We start from the raw sequence: 16,954 nt of genomic DNA on the forward strand, positions 1-16,954 counted from the left end.
TTTTTAATTTAAATTCAGTTGATTAACATGTAGTGCATGATTAGTTTCAGAGGTGGAGCTCTGTGATTCCTCCGTTCCATACAGTACCTAGTGCTCATTCCATCACGTGCCCTCCTTGATGCTCAGGCTTTCCATGTCCTTGGCTTCACTTGGCCAGCACCCCACCTCCCCTCATGCTGATCGCCAGGGCTGATAGGGCTGTTCAACTCTGGCCTTAAAAATCCCAGAATTGTCATGTGTTGGAATTTGCATTGTGATCAGGCAGTAGGTGGGGAAGAGCACACAAAGTATGCATGACAACACCTCTCCTATTCTGCGGTCCAAAAATATACCCTCTAAAGGGGAGGGAAGTTTCCAAGGTCAAATAAGGGATGGGAAGGGCCACATGCAGATCCCCCGTCTTCAGAATTCATGATGCATGTTAACAGAGTCAAGGCTCTGAGCAATCCTGCAAACGAGACCCCGGCTTCCCTTTGTTTAACTGGATGTCACCATGCATTCTGTGACCATTGATTCCCTTTCTGAGATGCACACCTACCGGTGCCCTGATGGTCATGCTGCCTCGAGAAGATGCTTCAGCTGCTGACTCAGAGGTGAATGCTTTTAAAGGTGCAGCTGTACACAGGAGCTCGGGCCAGGGCAGGGTTTCATTTACGGGCCATTCGCTTTATCTCATCTTTTGCTTCCTGTTCGCCTTAGAGAGGGAGGAAGAACGGAGAATACCTAATGAGTGGACTTGGTTGTCCCGTGACAAGCTTCGTAAAGGCCACCCTGTAGAATCAGCAGTTTGTGGAGAATATTAATGTGGGTTGTCTGAATTGTACCTTTTCAGAGCATGCCTTGGAGCTGGCGTGGAATTGAGGTGCCCCCCTCAGATGAGCCAGACCAGGCTCCCGAAACTCCAAACACTGAGTGCAGTTAGTGCTACAGCAGGAAGATCCCCATCTTTGGAGGGCCACTGGGAGCAGAACAGCTGCTTACTGTGTTCACCAGAAGGGGCTTCTAGTGACAAGTTCCTAGGTGCTGTCATTCTAGTCTATTAACGGCCGAAGGCTGATGCTCTAGAGCTCTCCAGCCCCGGCCCATCACCAGCCTTCAGTCCGGTATCATTCTGACTGTGCCACAGCGTGAAGAGGGCTGAGGACATCCAGGAAAGCCACAGTAGAGCGCTATTGGGAGACCACCTGGGACCACGGCTTGGTCACTTTGCTGCTACTTTGGCCTGAAAGGGTCCCTATTCCCCTTTCTCCTCTTGCTGAGGTTCAGACTGGCTAGCATGTTCTCCATTTCCCTCTCCCACACCTCTGCGGGCTCCTGCGATCTGTCCTCAGAATTGATTCCCGCAAACGGTACCCTCTGGGAGATGATTCTAGCTCAGACTTAAGGATGCTTTGGAGATTTGTTTGAGGCAGGGGCTTGGAGAACTGACCGCCAGTGAACTCATGCCCAGGATGTCAGAGGCACCCACAGTGGAAGGCGAGGGGCCCTCTCCCCGCTGTCCCACCCGAGGTAGGACCCCCCCCCCACTTCTCGCCGCACCCCGCTGGGGTGTCTCTGCACGTCTGTGCTCCCCGCCGAGCTCCAGGCAGCTGAGGAGACAAACTGCATAGTCATATTTTGCTGTCACGTTGCCAGTTCAACCCAGTGTTTTTAGGAGATTAATAGTTTAAGGGGAAAAAAAAACATAAACACCATTTTGGGTAGAATGGTGTTGTCTGTTGCTTTTTCTCCTTTTGGTCAGAGAAATAGTCTATCTAATAAATGACTGTGAAGTCTGGGACCCAGTGCTGTGTTGCTGTTCCTGTAGGCTGTGGAAGAGGTCAAAGTGAAGGGCAGTGCATCCTGAGGTCTGGCGGAGGACTTGATGAGCTCGCAGAACCCCTGTGCCGACCTGTGCCCAGTCTCTGGGTGGTTCCTCCCCAGCTGGGAATATAACCGTCTCCCCAAACCCCCCCACCCCCCCGCCAGGGGCAGCTTCTCTCCTGGCCTCTCCCATTCACCGTGCTGGTGCTGGCTAGGCAGATAGGACGCACAACTGGTAAAAATACCTTCTTTTGGATCCTTAGTCTGCCTGATGAATAAGGCAGACTGTAAATATCAAAAGCCTTTTTGAAAGTAGCTTTATTCCTCTCACATTCAGATATTACTTTACCAACAGTAGCCCCGTGGAGCTGCTGAAATGACAGACAGAATTAATGAGTGCTAATCACCTTGTGCCTGTTACTACACTAGACACAGTCTTTATAGGATTTGGACTCCTAGGAAAGCGACCTCATATGTTTTGTGACCCCCATATCACACGTTGCAACTCAGGCCCCAAGAGGGGACAGGGTCCCACGAGTATCAGAAGGCAAAACGAGAAAGTCGGGTCCCTCTGACTTGGAATCTTCTCTCAACCATTAGCCAGCTTCCAACAGTCCCATTCAGGGCCTGGGCTCAGCCCTCATGTTAGGTTATAAGTTTCAACCTCCAGGCTCATATTTATCCTCTGATGCTCTTCCTCAGGGATAACGGTAAACTACAGCTTAGCCCAAGTGCGATGAAGACAAAGGTCAGATCAGTAAAAATTCAAAATGTTAGTTGTGCTCTGCTCTCCTTTGACCATTTGTTGGGCTCAGTAACCAGGGAGGGGTGCAGGCCAGGCATAGGGCGAGGGCTCTGTGCCCTCTGTTGGGGAGGGGCTGTTGACTGTCTTCACGGAAAAGGTGATCCTTCTATTCACAGTTGTCCTGCCTTCCAGTATGAGTCAGAGAAAGCATAAACATCCTTTTTGAGAGACCTTTGCACCAAATATTCATGTCCTTTCAAGATGGTGAGAGCAGTGTCGGAGCAGGAGAAGGGCTGCATTAGCTTCTCAACTATTCTGATTCATGTGTTATAAAGAAGATGATTGTTGGACAGGAAGCCCAAGATTTGGTCTCCATTAGAATGTTGACCTTGGCTTTTCCCAGCATTTTGATGCTAACATTTTCTATGAAAAATAAAGACTCTGGGATATTCTTATTTCTAACCACCACCGTTTATGAAGCACCTGCTATTCACGGGCTCTTTACAGGTTATTTTTGTTAAGTCACCGTAATGATGAAATAACACCAAAGCCTGTCCTACTTGCACTGCCGTACTGTTCTTCCCTGTACAGGAAGTGTTGTAGCCTCAGCAAGACAAATGGCATATAACCCGTGGCAATGTAATATAAACCATGGAATTGTTTTTATTTGTGTGAACCAGAGATGTTTCTTTGAGTTTTGGGGGAGGGAAAGAATAGGAGTTTTCTCCAGACAGGGATTTAGAATCTCCTATTGAAGAGCCATTTGACCTTCCACTAGTTGCTTTACCTCTCTTGGCCTTGGTTTCTTCATCTGTAAAATGGGCACACTGATAATAATACCCATGTTGTAGGATCATTTTGATGCCTGAATGAGAGAGGATCCTGAGAGCAGTTAGCAGAGTGCTAGACAATGGTAGGTAATTAACAAATGTTAGTTTCTTTCTTCTTAGAATGGTGCCTAGGGCTCCTGGGTGGCTCAGTCTGTTAAGTGGCTGCCTTTGGCTCAGGTCATGATCCCAGGGTCCTGGGATCCCTGCATTGGGCTCCTTGCTTAGCCGGGAGCCCACTTCTCCCTCTGCCTGCCACTCCCCCTGTTTGTGCTCTTTCACGCTCTCTCTCTGACAAATAAATAAAATCTTTAAAAAAAAAGTACTGAATTTATATAATAGATTTGCTCTATTAAGAGAATTAGTCATTGTTTTCAACAAATTTCTCATATACCCACTATTCTATTGGTTTTTATAATAAAACTAGAATGATCTTTCCCTGGAGGAAAATTGCTAATAGTGGAAAGGTAAGTGGAAACATTTAAAACTATATTGCCTGTATAAATTTTATGTAATAATTATGTATTAATTATTTAAATTAAATTATATTTGAAGAAATGATCCCAGAGGAAAAAAGGGTTAGAAGGTGCATGGCACCATGAACACAAGCAAACCCAAAGAACATTTTGACATCTAGGAGTGGGAGTTCCTGCCTGAGGATATGCCTTTGTACTTTCTCCCTTCCAGACATTAGCCTGGAGACTAGGGTCATAGAGATAAGACATGGTGTCTTTCTTCCAGGGACTCACAGTGTAGTTCTAGGGTTTACGAGCTTTAACTGTGAAGAGCCAAATAAGTATTTTCAGCTTTGTAGGCCGTAAGGTCTCTGTTGTAACTACTCAACTCTACATAAGCAGTGGTGGTGCCTAAGTAGCCAAAGACCGTACCTGAATGAGTGTGGCTGTATTCCAATAAAACTTTATTTATAGAACAGGTGGAAGGGCCATACTGGCCCAACAGGCTGTAGTTTGCTGACCCCTGAGCCAGTGAAGAAAAAGTTGTAAACAATAGTCAATTATAATATATCATGATACATAGTCTGGGTGTTTATCATGATAGAGGGTGCCATAGGAGTACAGAGGATGGTGACCCGATCCAGTGTAGGAAGAAGAGACTCCCCTCAGTTGAGTTTATTAAACTCAATAGAGATATGGAAAAGTGTTCATTTGAATCTTTGTAATTTCATACCCCTTTCCCTCTTCACTTATGTGTTTACAAAGGTAATATATGTTCATTGACAGAAGAAGAAGCAGGCAGTACAGAAAGTCAGCATACTAGGGCCCACAGGTGATAGATACACCATGTTAAATAATTTGGGTTGAAAAGAGTCTGACCCTTTGAATAGGCATTGAGCCAGAAAAATTGGGGTCTCTGTGGGTATTGTGGGGCAGGTGCAGAAGAGTGATGCAGGCAAAGAGCATGAGGCTTTTGGGGAGCTGGCGGGTGCTCTGACGTGGCTGGACCACACCAAGGGAGGGAAACGGGTTGAGGCCGGCATGAGAATGGGAGGTGAGGGGCAACTCGAGCCAAAAAGGGAATTAACAGGCCTGTGTTAAGTCAGATCAGAGCCTGCCAGCCGGTGGGAAGGGATTGAGGCATTTGTGTGCAGCAAGTGGAAGATGATTTTCCTTTAGCCTCTGAATTCTTCAGTGATGGATCACCTGGGTCATCAAATTCTTCTCATTCTAAAGGTTCCCTGATCCTACCGTCAAAAGTTTTCCATGCTTGGCTCCTTCCAGAATTAGTGGAGCTATTTTAAATGTTAATGTTATAGTCCAAGTTTTGCTCTTACGTTATATCCTACTAAAAGATATCCTCTAGTCACATACGAAGCGACTTTTTAATTTTTCAAATTAAAATTCTTCCTGTTCCTTAGTATATGTTAGTGTGCTCGAAGGACATTAATAGTTCCTCCTAATTAATGCTTAGAACTGTGGGGAGTTTTCTTTCTTGCCTGCTGGTTTTGCAACAGGCCTCTTTAATTTATAGGGCTTACTCTTAATTTCTCTTTTTAGAGGTAGTTGGTGAGGGCCATTAGTAAAATATGCATTGCAGAATTTGGAAAGACTCTCCAAGGTTTTGGTTGATAGAAGGGCATTACTTATTTATAATCTCTGCTGCCTTGTGGGGTATATATTCGTTTCCCCAAATGCCATAGAGGGCATTATACCAAATGAGTAAGAACATTCAATAATGTAAACCTCCTCTTAGAATAATGCATATCTGTATTTCCTTCAAGAAAAAGTCCAGGAGAAATTTAGCGTCTCCCGTAGACGATCCTACCTCAGCTACCATGGGCCTGTGCAGGTGGTTATTTTCCCATCTCCTTTTAAAATCCTCTTCAGCAGAAATTTTCTATTTCTAGCCCTTTAAAAATGGTGAAATTCAGGAGGAACCCGGGAAGCCCCCAGTTATGAACAGCTGAAGCATTGTAGCTTCCTGCTCTTTTCCAGGGAAGGTGACAGCAGAAGGACCGCCCGCAGTCACAGTTGTCATTGCAAAAAAACCCCAAAGAAACAAGACCGAGATCACCACGTGAGGGTTAGAATGAATCTAAAATTACTGTATTCATCAGAAATGGGGCATTGCGAAGTTTAAGAAGTGTAACCAGCTTCGGTGCTGTGGTTTGGGATGGGTTTCCTGCAAACGACAGGGAATGCGGGATTTCTCGGCTAAGCGCGTCCTACACCTCGCATGAACGGGCTTGCAGCAGACTTCTGGTACCACGGTTTCCTTCAACAGGCCACGTTCGGTTTTCTTGGCACTAAGTTCGGAAACAAAAAGAAAGTTGAAGAGCAATTTGAGTAGCAATTAATGGAAAACAGAGAAACAAAACTGAAAAAAAAAAAAGAAAATCTTCCAGAGTACCTGGCAAGGGCGTTCATTATGTCATTCAAGGAAGCCCGCAACGATGCCAACTTGAATTGGCAGTTGTTTGGCTACTGTTGACAGTGAATCTCCTAAAATTGGAGGATGAGCTTAGAGGCAAAAAGCAGAGAGCAATTTGGGGTTTTCAAAACACGCAGCGTATCTTGAATTTTGATGGAGTCTTTTAGGGAAAAATAAATCCATGTACTGCTAGATTAAAAAAAATACTTACACACACAAGGTAGCATAGGCTGTCTAAACGTAGCTAACGTGCTTTATGAGTCTGGCTCGCGTAGCGCGTTCTCTTGTCCGTCTGGGACTAGTCTTGCAGGTGGACGTGTGTGTTCTTGCTCATTCCTGTTGTTTCCAGTTAGGAACTGTGGAGATGGCCAATCCCTGGTAGAGAAAACAGAGGTTCATGTTTTGGTGGAAGGGGCGGGGGTGGGGTGGAGGTGGCAGAACAATGCTGACCTTCTATTTCTCTAAATTCCTACAACTCAGGAGGTTTGTTTAAGCTTCTGAAATTTTAAGTGGCATTATCCCCTTTGTAGTGCTGAGCCAGGAGTGTTTCCTTTTATCTCAATTGACTGTCCTCAGGTTTAGCACAGAGGACTTGCAGTGGGATCTGTGAAAGCCTGTGGTTTCTAACAGGGCGGGCTCAGAGGGGGATCTCCACTACAAGAGATGAGACTTGGGGAAAATTTTCTTTTTCCCAGTTCTAAGAATTTTTTTTTTTTTTTTTTTTTTGCTTTAGTCAATACACATTAACATAAGTAAACTTTAGGCTCTGAAGATGTGGTTTCTTTCAAGTCGGGTTCCAAACAAACTTCCTCTAGGCTTAAGTTTTTAGATTGTGTTAAAATGAATATCCTTGAAAAGGGTTATTTGTCATTTTTAATGATTTTTGTCTTAGCCCTCATCTCCACCCATTCCACCTGCCGCCATAGGCATATATATATTTACCTATATTTTTTTCTCTCGTTGTACGGTTTGTAGATTAGTTGTAGAAAGTTTGAAAAAGTCAAGAAAAATACAAACTCAAAAATAAAACTCAGTCTTGGGGCACCTGGGTAGCTCAGCTGGGTAACGGCTGACTCTTGCTTTCGGCTCCATTCATGATCTCCGGATCCTGGGATGGAGCCCTGCTTGGGGCTCCGTGCCCAGCGGGGAGTCTGCTTGGGTGCTCTCCCTCCCTCTCCATCTGCCTTCACTCTCTCACTCTCTTTCTCTGTGTCAAATTAATTAATTAATTTTAAAAAAGAAAGAAAACACCTGTCTAAATAAATAAATTAATTAATAAAACTCAGTTTTAATTCCACCCTCCAGAGACAATTGCTTTAAATAGTTTTTTTCTAACAATTTCCCCATATACATGAATATCTCTTCTATTCACTGGTTTTTGTGTTTTGTTTTTATTCTGAGGTTTTCTCATGCCATGACATCATGAGCGTTTTTCTTAATCATTGGTTTCCAAAGGCAGCTTTTGTTTTAAATGAAGTAGAGGTTGACATACGGTGTTAGGTCAGTTTCAGGAGTACAGCAGTATTCAGCAAGTCTATACTACTCAGTGCCCATCAGGGTGAGTGCAGTTACCATCTGTCATCATACACCATTATTACAATATTTTGGCTGTGTTCCTTATGCCATACTTTCCATTCACGTGACTTATTTATTTTCTACCTGGAAGTTTGTACCTCTTAAGCCCCTTCACTTATTCCACCCATCCCCCTCCCCCGTCCCTTTTGGCAGCCACCACAGTTTGTTCTCTGTGTTTCTGAGTCTGTTTCTGAGTCTGTTTGTTCATTCACCTGTGTTATATTTAGATTCCACATATAAGTGAAATTATATGGTATTTTTCTTTGTCTGACCTATTTCACTTGGTATGAGATCCTCAAGGTCCATCTATGTTGTCACAGGTGGCAAGATCTCATTTTTTTTTATAGTTGAGTAATACTGTGTATATCAAAAGCAAAAATTTTTTTAAATATTTATTTGAGAAAGAGAGAGAGAACGAGAGTAAGCACAAGCAGGTAGAAGAGCAGAGGAAGAGGGAGAAGCAGGTTCCCTACTGAGCAGGGAGCCCAACGTGGGGCTCAATCCCAGGGCCCTGGAATCATGACCTGAGCTGAAGGCAGACACTTAACTGACTGAGCCACCCAGGCGCCCCTCAAAAGCAAAATTCTTGATGGAAGTATAGTATCTGCACATTTAGTCAAGTTACCACTTTTTATTCTTATAAGTTGACAACCAGGGAACATCATGGCACTGGGGTCTCTGTGGCCATCTCTGATCATTTCCTTGGAAAAAGTTCCAAGAAGGGGAATTGCTGGGATAGAGAGTACACTGTTTGAAGTAATGTGGTGTGTATTGTTAAACTGCCTTCCAGAAACACAGTGTCTAGTTTACATTCCTAGTACAGATCTGTACCTCTGTGTTTCTTCTACATCTTTGGGAGATTAAAAAAAAAATTTTTTTTTAAACAAAATATTGTACCTTGATGTACATTAGTAGAATTGAGTATTTCCCAAGAGTTTTTAAACCAGTTTGTTTCATATTTTGTTAATTGGATGCTTTGCCAATTTCTGGTTGGAATATTAGTCTGTATTGATATATAAATGCTCACTAAATATCAAGGATATTAACTCTTTGGTTATTGTTGGGGAGTAAAAAATCACTTTTTCTCCTATCCTCCTAGGTTCTGTGGCTGGGGCCCTGGAAATTAGACTGGCAAAAGTTAGATTAACAAGAGAAAACCCGAATTTATTAACATATGCAGGGTGCACACATAGGAGAGGAACCCAAGGGGGTATGAGAATTCAGGCTAATCCAACATCTTCACAAAAAAACAGGAAATTTGTAGAGATGTGACAAGACAAAGGAAAAAGGGTTTTGGCTCTTTTGGTGGGGGTCGGGGTGGGGGTGGCGGGGTTGGGGGTGGGCAAAGGTGGGCAGATGAATACGTGGGGACACTGATGGAAGTCAGGTTTATTTTAGTTAAGTTTTGTTTGTAGACCCATCTCTGTGCAGACTTTGTCTTCACGGCTGTAAAACTTCCCCAGGAGAGGGGCTTTGTGGTGGTCCTCATTTCTCAGAAGTTTCTGCTTTTCAGTCAGAGAACCTCTTGAGAAGCCTTCTTTCTGTTCATGTTGCCTTCAGCTCAAAAGGAGCCTTATGCCAAACTGGCATATTCTGGTTCCCTGCAATATATTTAACAAATATAGAACTTTATAATTTTGTTTATGGTATTTTTAGTGCATGGAAGTTTTTTTTGGATTTTTTTTTTTTTTTTTTTTTTTAGAGAGTGCATATGCACATGTGTGCACGACCCGGGGGAGGGGCAGAGGGGGAGAGAGAGAATCTTAGGCAGCCTCCAAGCCCAGCATGATGTCTGACTTGGGGCTCGGTCTCAGGGCCCTGAGATCATGACCTGACCAGAAATCAAGAGGCAGACACTTAACTGACTGAGCCACCCAGGCACCCCTAATGTGGGAAGTTTCAATTAGTAAGTTAAATAAATCATTTAAGCAGTAATTTGCATAACTTAAATAATTTAAATGAATAGTAATTAAGTAGTAAGAGTTAAACTTCTACTAGATTATAAAATCTCTGAATTTTTTCCTTAGGTAGGTTTTTTTTTTTTTTTAATTCCCCTTAGTTTTTATCTTTAGGGATTTCATTTCCACTTCAAAGCTGGACAAGTTATCTGCTTTCTTCCAATATTTTTATGTTCTTGTTTTATATTTACTTTATCATAGAGTTTATTCTTGTTGAAAATAAGGTTATTTTCCTTGTGTCCCATTTATTTTTGCATCTTCTTTGGAAATTTCATTAGTTTCCTTGATGAGTATTTTTCTACTCTGGCAAGTCAAGCAGTGAGATCATTCCTTTGAAAATAATGTAAATATTATTTCTTTTCTTTTAGCTTGTCCTTAAACCATACAGGTAGAAAAATGGTCTGCCAGATTTCCAGATTTTCCATAACCGCTGCCTTTTTTTTTTTTTTTTTTTTTTTAAATGGAACACATGCAGCTAAAATTGAAACCACTTTTTGGGGTCATCTGTCTCACTGTTTATTCATGGCTGGCAAGTGTCCTGTGGCATCACCAAAGACTGTCGCTGGTCTTGGGACGATGGCAAGGAGAGCAAGCCTAAGATTATGAAATGGGGCCATGACTTTAACGCTTTTATGGTTGTGTTAAACCTGCTGATGAAGTGTTAACATGCCTCATTAGGAGATTGTTTTCATTCTTCTGTAGGGAATGGATTTGAGGGAGGCTGGAGTTAATACATGGAGAGGCTCCTATGAGTTCAGGAAGAGAGAATGGTGGCATGGCCCACATCCTGTTCTCACCCTACAAGCTCCATCCCAAGGAAGTTGAATCAGGAACAAGGGTTCAACGTGCAGATAACAGAAGCTACTCTAGGTATTTAAGGAGATTGGGATGGAATACAGGGAAACAGTATTCACTAAACTGCAGGAGCAGCTTCAGGCTGGGCCTCCAGAAGGTGTCCTAGAACAACTCCCCAGGACTAGCGTGCTTCTGGAATCGGGTCACAGTGAGTGAGCCAGGGAGTCAGGAGGTCACCCTCCAACCGCTGGCTCAAGAGGACAGCCGAGCCCCCTCCAGACCAAGCCTTGGCAGATCTGAACAGCAGAGTGGATGTCTCATGTGGTCCCTGCTGCTCAATCGTCCTAATTCAAGTCATCCCCAAACTTAGATCTAGGCGGTCTGCTGGAAGTTACCTTGGGGTGTGCAGCTGATGGCCCGAACATAAGCCCCATTCGAAACGTAGCTGGGAGAGAGTTTGGAAGCGGTGTTTTTAGCCTTCCAGCTCCTACTGCCCTCGCTACCCCGTCCAGCTCAGTCAGGCTGCTCGGGATGAAGCTGGAGTGCGGGTGGCAGGTGCGGGATATGTTGGAAAGGAAGAATCCTCTGGATTTGGTGGTTGATGGGGTGGTGTGCAGAGGCTGGAGAGGCAAGTGTCACGCCAGAGACAAAGCCCAGTGTACATTGTAGATTTTTAGAAGTCTCTTAGTCCCTGCTTAGCGAAATGGCCAACGGCCCTATCGTATCAGGAGCGTGCGAACAAATTTGAAGGGCAAGGGTGATCTCAAAGCTTCCTCGTACTTCTGACGTTCTTTGGGAGCTATTACTGTGTCTGAACACATTTTGTCTTCCCAGCTCATGTTTGTCAATTGGGGAGGTCGAAGTCAAACAAAGGGAGGCCGTCCTACTGGATTCCGTCAACCCTCCCCTCCCCTGCTTCTAGAATGTGCCTCCAGGATGGTGTTACAGACAGATCCCCAGGCACGAGGAAGCTTATCATGGGAAGCCTAGAGTTAGTTTGCTTGTTGACTTAAGAGATGTTGTCTATTCTTGTGCGGGAATGAAGCTGTGGAGGCCGCAGCTGGCTGCCCTATTCCGTGCTCCCCGCCCCCTCCCCGAGGCTGAGAACAGCAGTGCTAGGGGACACTTTGGGCCAAGCTTCCTTTCCCCACTGGCCGTGGGAGCAGTTCTGTCTCCTCTGTTTTTCGGTTTTGTTTTGTTTTGTTCCACTCCAGCATTGTTAATTGATAGAAGTTGTGTGATGAAGTGACCACGAGATGTCTTACTAGGTAGCAACTAAATTGAGTTGTCGCTGCCCAAGGTCAGGTAAAGGTTATTGCTTACATGGCTGAGCTCACAACAGTATCGGCATTTCCCCCCAAGTCCCTGAATGCTTTTATTAAAATCTCTTTTGTCTCCAGGCCATCTAATCTAAGCATAATGTACTCTTTGCATCCCTTACCCTCAGATAAACTCATCAATGGGAAGTCTGGGGGGAGGCATGAGCGAGTGGTTCTCTGTCCCCTCTGCACCCCGAGCCGGCAGCTGGTGGCCGCCTCCGTGGCAGCCGGAGGACCAAGTCCCTCTCCTGCCAAGAATGTGCCACGCCGGGTGCAGGACCACGTGACATGATTGGGGTGGTCACGATTCCAGGTGTTGGTGTTGTAAGCACCTCTTTTCAGGTTATCCAGGTGTGCTTAGAAATGGGGCTCTTACTCTTGGAACTGACTACGTGGGCAGGGTCCTGTGCTGGGCAGAGAGGAGAGCAGTCCATCCAGAAATGGCAGGGGACACAGGATAGACACACACAGTTAGTTAGGGTGCTGTAACTCCCATGAGAAGGCAGGACCTGCATTTCTCAAGCTGGGTACCACCCTAAAAGTGTTTTCTTAAAAACATATTTACTCCTACAAACAATATACAGATGACTATTGATTCACCCACTGACAGTCTGCTCGTACAGTCCTGCATTTGCAGTTCAATACAATACCACCGTTGTGCGTGTTTCATGCAGCGTTTGGCCGCATCCCGCTCGTGGAGAGTTGGTTGAACCCCAACCCAGGACTGCAGAGCTCATTCATCATCTTCTGAGTGACAGGGAAATGGCAGGACAGGGCTGGCCACTGGTTCCCAGGCCTGAGCAGGCCCCAGAATCGCCTGGAAGTCTTGCACAGTGCATTCCTGTGCCTTACCCCTGGAGTTCTCACTCTGCGTGTCTGGGGTGGAGCCCAAGAATTTATATTTCCAGCATGTTCCCACGTGATGCCGGGGCTGCCAGCCGCTGGAGTGCATTTTGAGGACCACTAGAGTAGACACAGGAGAAGGTTCACCCTCTGGAGTAGACACAGGAGAAGGTTCACCCTCTGAAGAACTCCTGTATCTGAATTCTTACGATTCTGTGCAACCAGCAGTGCCTGCTCCCCAAACACGTGAATCATTCTTGACGAGAACCACGCCCACACCACCCTTTGTTGACAGGGTCCCATGCAGTCTGTGCCTCCCTTTTCCCGAGCCTGGCATTGGACATCCCTCTGGAAGCAGATGGGTAGAGGAGTAAGTTACTCTCCCCTGGCCTCTGGAATCTGGAAAGTCAAACATGCCTTGGGTGCATCAGTGAGCAAATATGTGTCCCAAGGAGTCCGGGGGATGGTGTGCCAGGAGGCTGCCTTCTGGCTTTGTCCAGGCCAGGCGCTTCCGTCTGTGGTGGCCGGTGCAGAAGCGTGTTGAAGTCAAGACCCACAGCTAAGGCTCGAGGGCGGCGGGGGGTGGGGTGTTCCATCGTGCTTACCAGAAGTTTGAAAACGGAGAGCAGGACCAGAGCTTACCTGGAAGGATCCCCTGCATTATACTCTGGGTCTCAAGATGGACAAACAAGGGGCCAGGGGGACAATTTGAGTAAGATAAAGCTAAGATCAGGTTTCACCCCAGCAAATCCTGCTTCTGACATTTCCATCCCCTCTATCTCGATGTGCATCTCCCCATCTCCACTGACCTGAAGTTCTTTAACCACTTATTTCTACCAGAAGGAGGACATTCAGTGGGGTGATATGGAGTGGGGGGCTGCAGGCTTCATAGTGTCACCAGCCAAGACCCTGCCCATTTGTTCCTGAAGCCGGGATGTAAACTGTTTGGGGATCTGAGCACCCTGTCCTCATAGGTCTTGTGCTTGGACACACATCACTTCCAGGGAACAAATGTGGGTTTGTCTCCTGCTTCTGCAAAAGGATGACAAAAACTTGGAGACTTGTTTTATTTATTTTTTCAATAAAACTGAATTGTAAGAAGAGGTTAAATGTTGTATTCATGAATTGATTGGCTTTCCCTTCAGGTGGAGCAGATAGCTTTAGAATGGAATAAGGGAAACAGAAGGGACATTTACGAGAGAGAGAGAGAAAGAATGCTTTTCAAATGATATTTCAACACTAACTGTTAACTTTGTGTTTAAGACTACTCACAAAGTGTGGGGGAGGTCTTGGGGATGGAAACACAGAAGTTGCTTTTCATTGCCTTGTGTCACGATCCCCTGTGCCAGAAGTTGGCAGGGTCTTCTGTTCTCTGGGCGAGTGACAGTTCTGTGGGTGAGAAGGGGTGCTGGCCACAGGGACCGTCCAGTCTTCTCGGTTACGGTCCCTTTGATCGCTGGGGCAGAAGAACACACGACCCCGACATTTCCTGGGGTGCTGCTTGCGGACATTTATAATCTGTCCTGGACTAAAACATTACACTGCCTTTTGTGGGCAAATTCTTTTTCTCATTGTAGAATTTCAAACCCACTGAAGGGAGGTCTTTCATGGTATGTATGACTTGGTGCTATGAATGGGGTCCTGCCCCTTGCTGTAGTGATTGTATTGCCCTTGTGATTAACTATAGCTGGCCTCTGTGTATGTTTCTCTCTGATTTATTTTCTATTTGCCCCTCTCTAGTGGGATCTTGTGTGTGATAATGCCTGGAAGGTCCATATCGCTAAGTTCTCCTTACTGGTTGGATTAATCTTTGGCTACCTAATAACTGGATGCATTGCTGACTGGTGAGTACCAACGTGCCCGCTGCCCGAACCTTTGGAAGCCACAGCAAGCCTTTGCTGGCTAAAGAAGAGTGGTCAGTGTTAGCTTACTGTTACTGGGTCTTTTCTCGGCCCTAGTGTTGGTGCTGCCACAGAGGGCGGAAGCCGTCACCTGAAGAACTCAGAACTAAGAGCCTTGGCCAGTGCATATAACCACCCCTTTCCAAGGAGAATTTAAATTCATTGCAATTTTCCAGCCGCGAGAATCTAGCAACACCTGCATGCAACCCACAGCCCAATCTGCTCCTGATGTTTATTGTTTAGTCGGGAAGAGCTTGAGGGCATAGGTTCAAGGCTCTGTGGAAGTAGATATACATGATGCATTGAAAAGAAATGGGGAGGGGATGAGCTAGAGACTCTACCCACATGATCCAAATGGCTAGGGCGGTGCCGATGGGCATCTCGAAATACCACCCAGATTGCAGACAGGCACAGTTCTACAGTTGGCTTGGCCAGGAGACGCTTCTGCACGGCCCCTGGGGAGCCGGACCTTGGCAAGTGGACAGCATTTGGATAACAGATGGGCACTGCAGGCAGAGGGAGGGTGGTGGCCAGAGGTGAGAATGAATATGCTTTACTTGGATGGGTAGGGAGTTCTTCATGCCTGGAGCGAAGTGTGTGGTTCACGACAAAGTGATAAGGTTAGGAAGACAGAGAAGGGTCGTGAAGAGAGTTGCAGTAACAGTAACGATGACGGTGGCAACAGTATTAGCAGCTAACACTTCCCGATTGATTATTGTTGCCAGGCACTGTGCTAAACATTTCCACGCATTAAAATATCCCATCCTCACAGCACCCCTGGTAAGGAGGTAGTATTTAGTATGTTTACAGTGGAAAAACAGAAGCACAGAAGTCTAAGTAAAAATCCCCAAGTTCACTCAGATTTCAAGTTGGAGAGTCCAGATTTGAACCGAACCCCAGTGGCTCCCGAGTGTGTCACACTCTTCATGAGTGTGCGACAGCCCCCTGTGTTCACAAGGGCCTCAGTGAGCACACGTCTGAGCAGGGAGGCCAGCGCCCAGTGTTCATGGGGGTTTCTAGTAACAGGGCTGCTCCAGGAGAAAGGTATGGGGTAGCCGGCTCCTCTCCCCCACCTTGACGTTCTTTTATCTTTAAAGGAACTTTCTGTGACTAAGGACACCTTGGACCCAGTGACTTCACAAGGGCCAAGAGTGATTCGGATCAAACCCCTTACATCTGTGTCTTTGCTCTGCATTAACCCCTGTTCCCTGGTTAGTTGACAGAGTGGGTTGAGGCACTCTGGCAAGAGCCTGGATGGGGGTCGTGGGACCCACAGAGGTTCTGAAACCACTCTCAGATTCTGGATGTTTCTTTCCAAAAGCAAACATCTATTTGGGAATTGATTTGCATTTACAAGTAAGTGATTTCCTGTGTGTTCAGAATTTGCTTAATCATCATTTGTAAATGCTTCTTAAGGACACATTCCCTGGGAGCAGCAACAGAGAAGCTGTCAGTGACCTCTGAAAACCTATACCAGGGCCCTCTGGAGGGACTTTTTTTTCTTTTTCTTTTCTTTTTTTGGGGGGGGCAAGATCGGCAGTGGGGGGGCGTGGGGGGAGTGTAGTTTTTTTTTTTCACCAAATCCTTGAGCTTACAGGTTTTCAGAGTAAACTATACTAATCTGAACCATACTCTAATTCCAGTATTTTAACCACGAGGACTTTTGTTTCCCAGTATTCTGCACTGAAATAAGTTCTGGAGAGATACTAATGTAATCTATGCCACTTCTTTCTAAAAGATGCAGACTTGGCCGAGGCTTGGGTGTCCTTATTCAGTGACACCATCGGGAAAGTTACTACGGACTTCCATGAATGGATCCGTCTATAATGGCTTAAACTGTTTAGAATTTGGTTTTGTGATTTCTTTTTTTTCCTAATTTAAATTTTTTTGGTGGGCAGCTAAGCCAGGTTTCTTTAGCGACAGCAAAGCTCCCAAGGAAGGAGGGGACCCGAGGGGCTTGCCGGAGAATTCTCACCTCTTGCGCATAGCTGCTGTGTGGCACCCCTGATCACACACCGGGCCCAGGGACAAAAGGGTGAGGGGGTTGGCGGTCTTCTCTTTAGGTCCCCAGAGCCTGCTGTTGCCTCTATGGTCCACGGTGAGTGGGCAGGGGGTCCCCAGAGAGGCAGGGCCGCCTGCTGTGTGCTGAGGTGCTGGAACATCTAGAGTGGACTTTAGTTCCAGTTTGAAAGTTTGGTGTTTTCCACCCTTTATTTATTCATTTATTTTTGACCGTTGACTCCTTGCTAGGGCCGTGCCAAAAGGGAAATAAGCACATTTAGAGGGAACTCCAGACCTC

The 16,954-nt window shown here is 45.7% G+C and overlaps 1 protein-coding gene across 3 annotated transcripts in view; it reads left to right on the forward strand.

Annotated features, from left to right (window-relative positions):
* SLC22A23 (solute carrier family 22 member 23) overlaps nt 1–16,954 on the forward strand; it is a 167,645-nt gene that overhangs the window by 24,623 nt on the left and 126,068 nt on the right. For all 3 annotated transcript variants that reach the window (XM_047734843.1, XM_047734844.1, XM_047734842.1), the window contains exon 2: nt 14,495–14,598. In XM_047734843.1, the coding sequence (XP_047590799.1) occupies nt 14,495–14,598 (104 nt within the window). The remainder of the gene's footprint in view (nt 1–14,494; nt 14,599–16,954) is intronic.

Source organism: Lutra lutra, chromosome 6, assembly GCF_902655055.1.
Source record: "Lutra lutra chromosome 6, mLutLut1.2, whole genome shotgun sequence".
Classification (NCBI taxonomy): domain Eukaryota; kingdom Metazoa; phylum Chordata; class Mammalia; order Carnivora; family Mustelidae; genus Lutra; species Lutra lutra.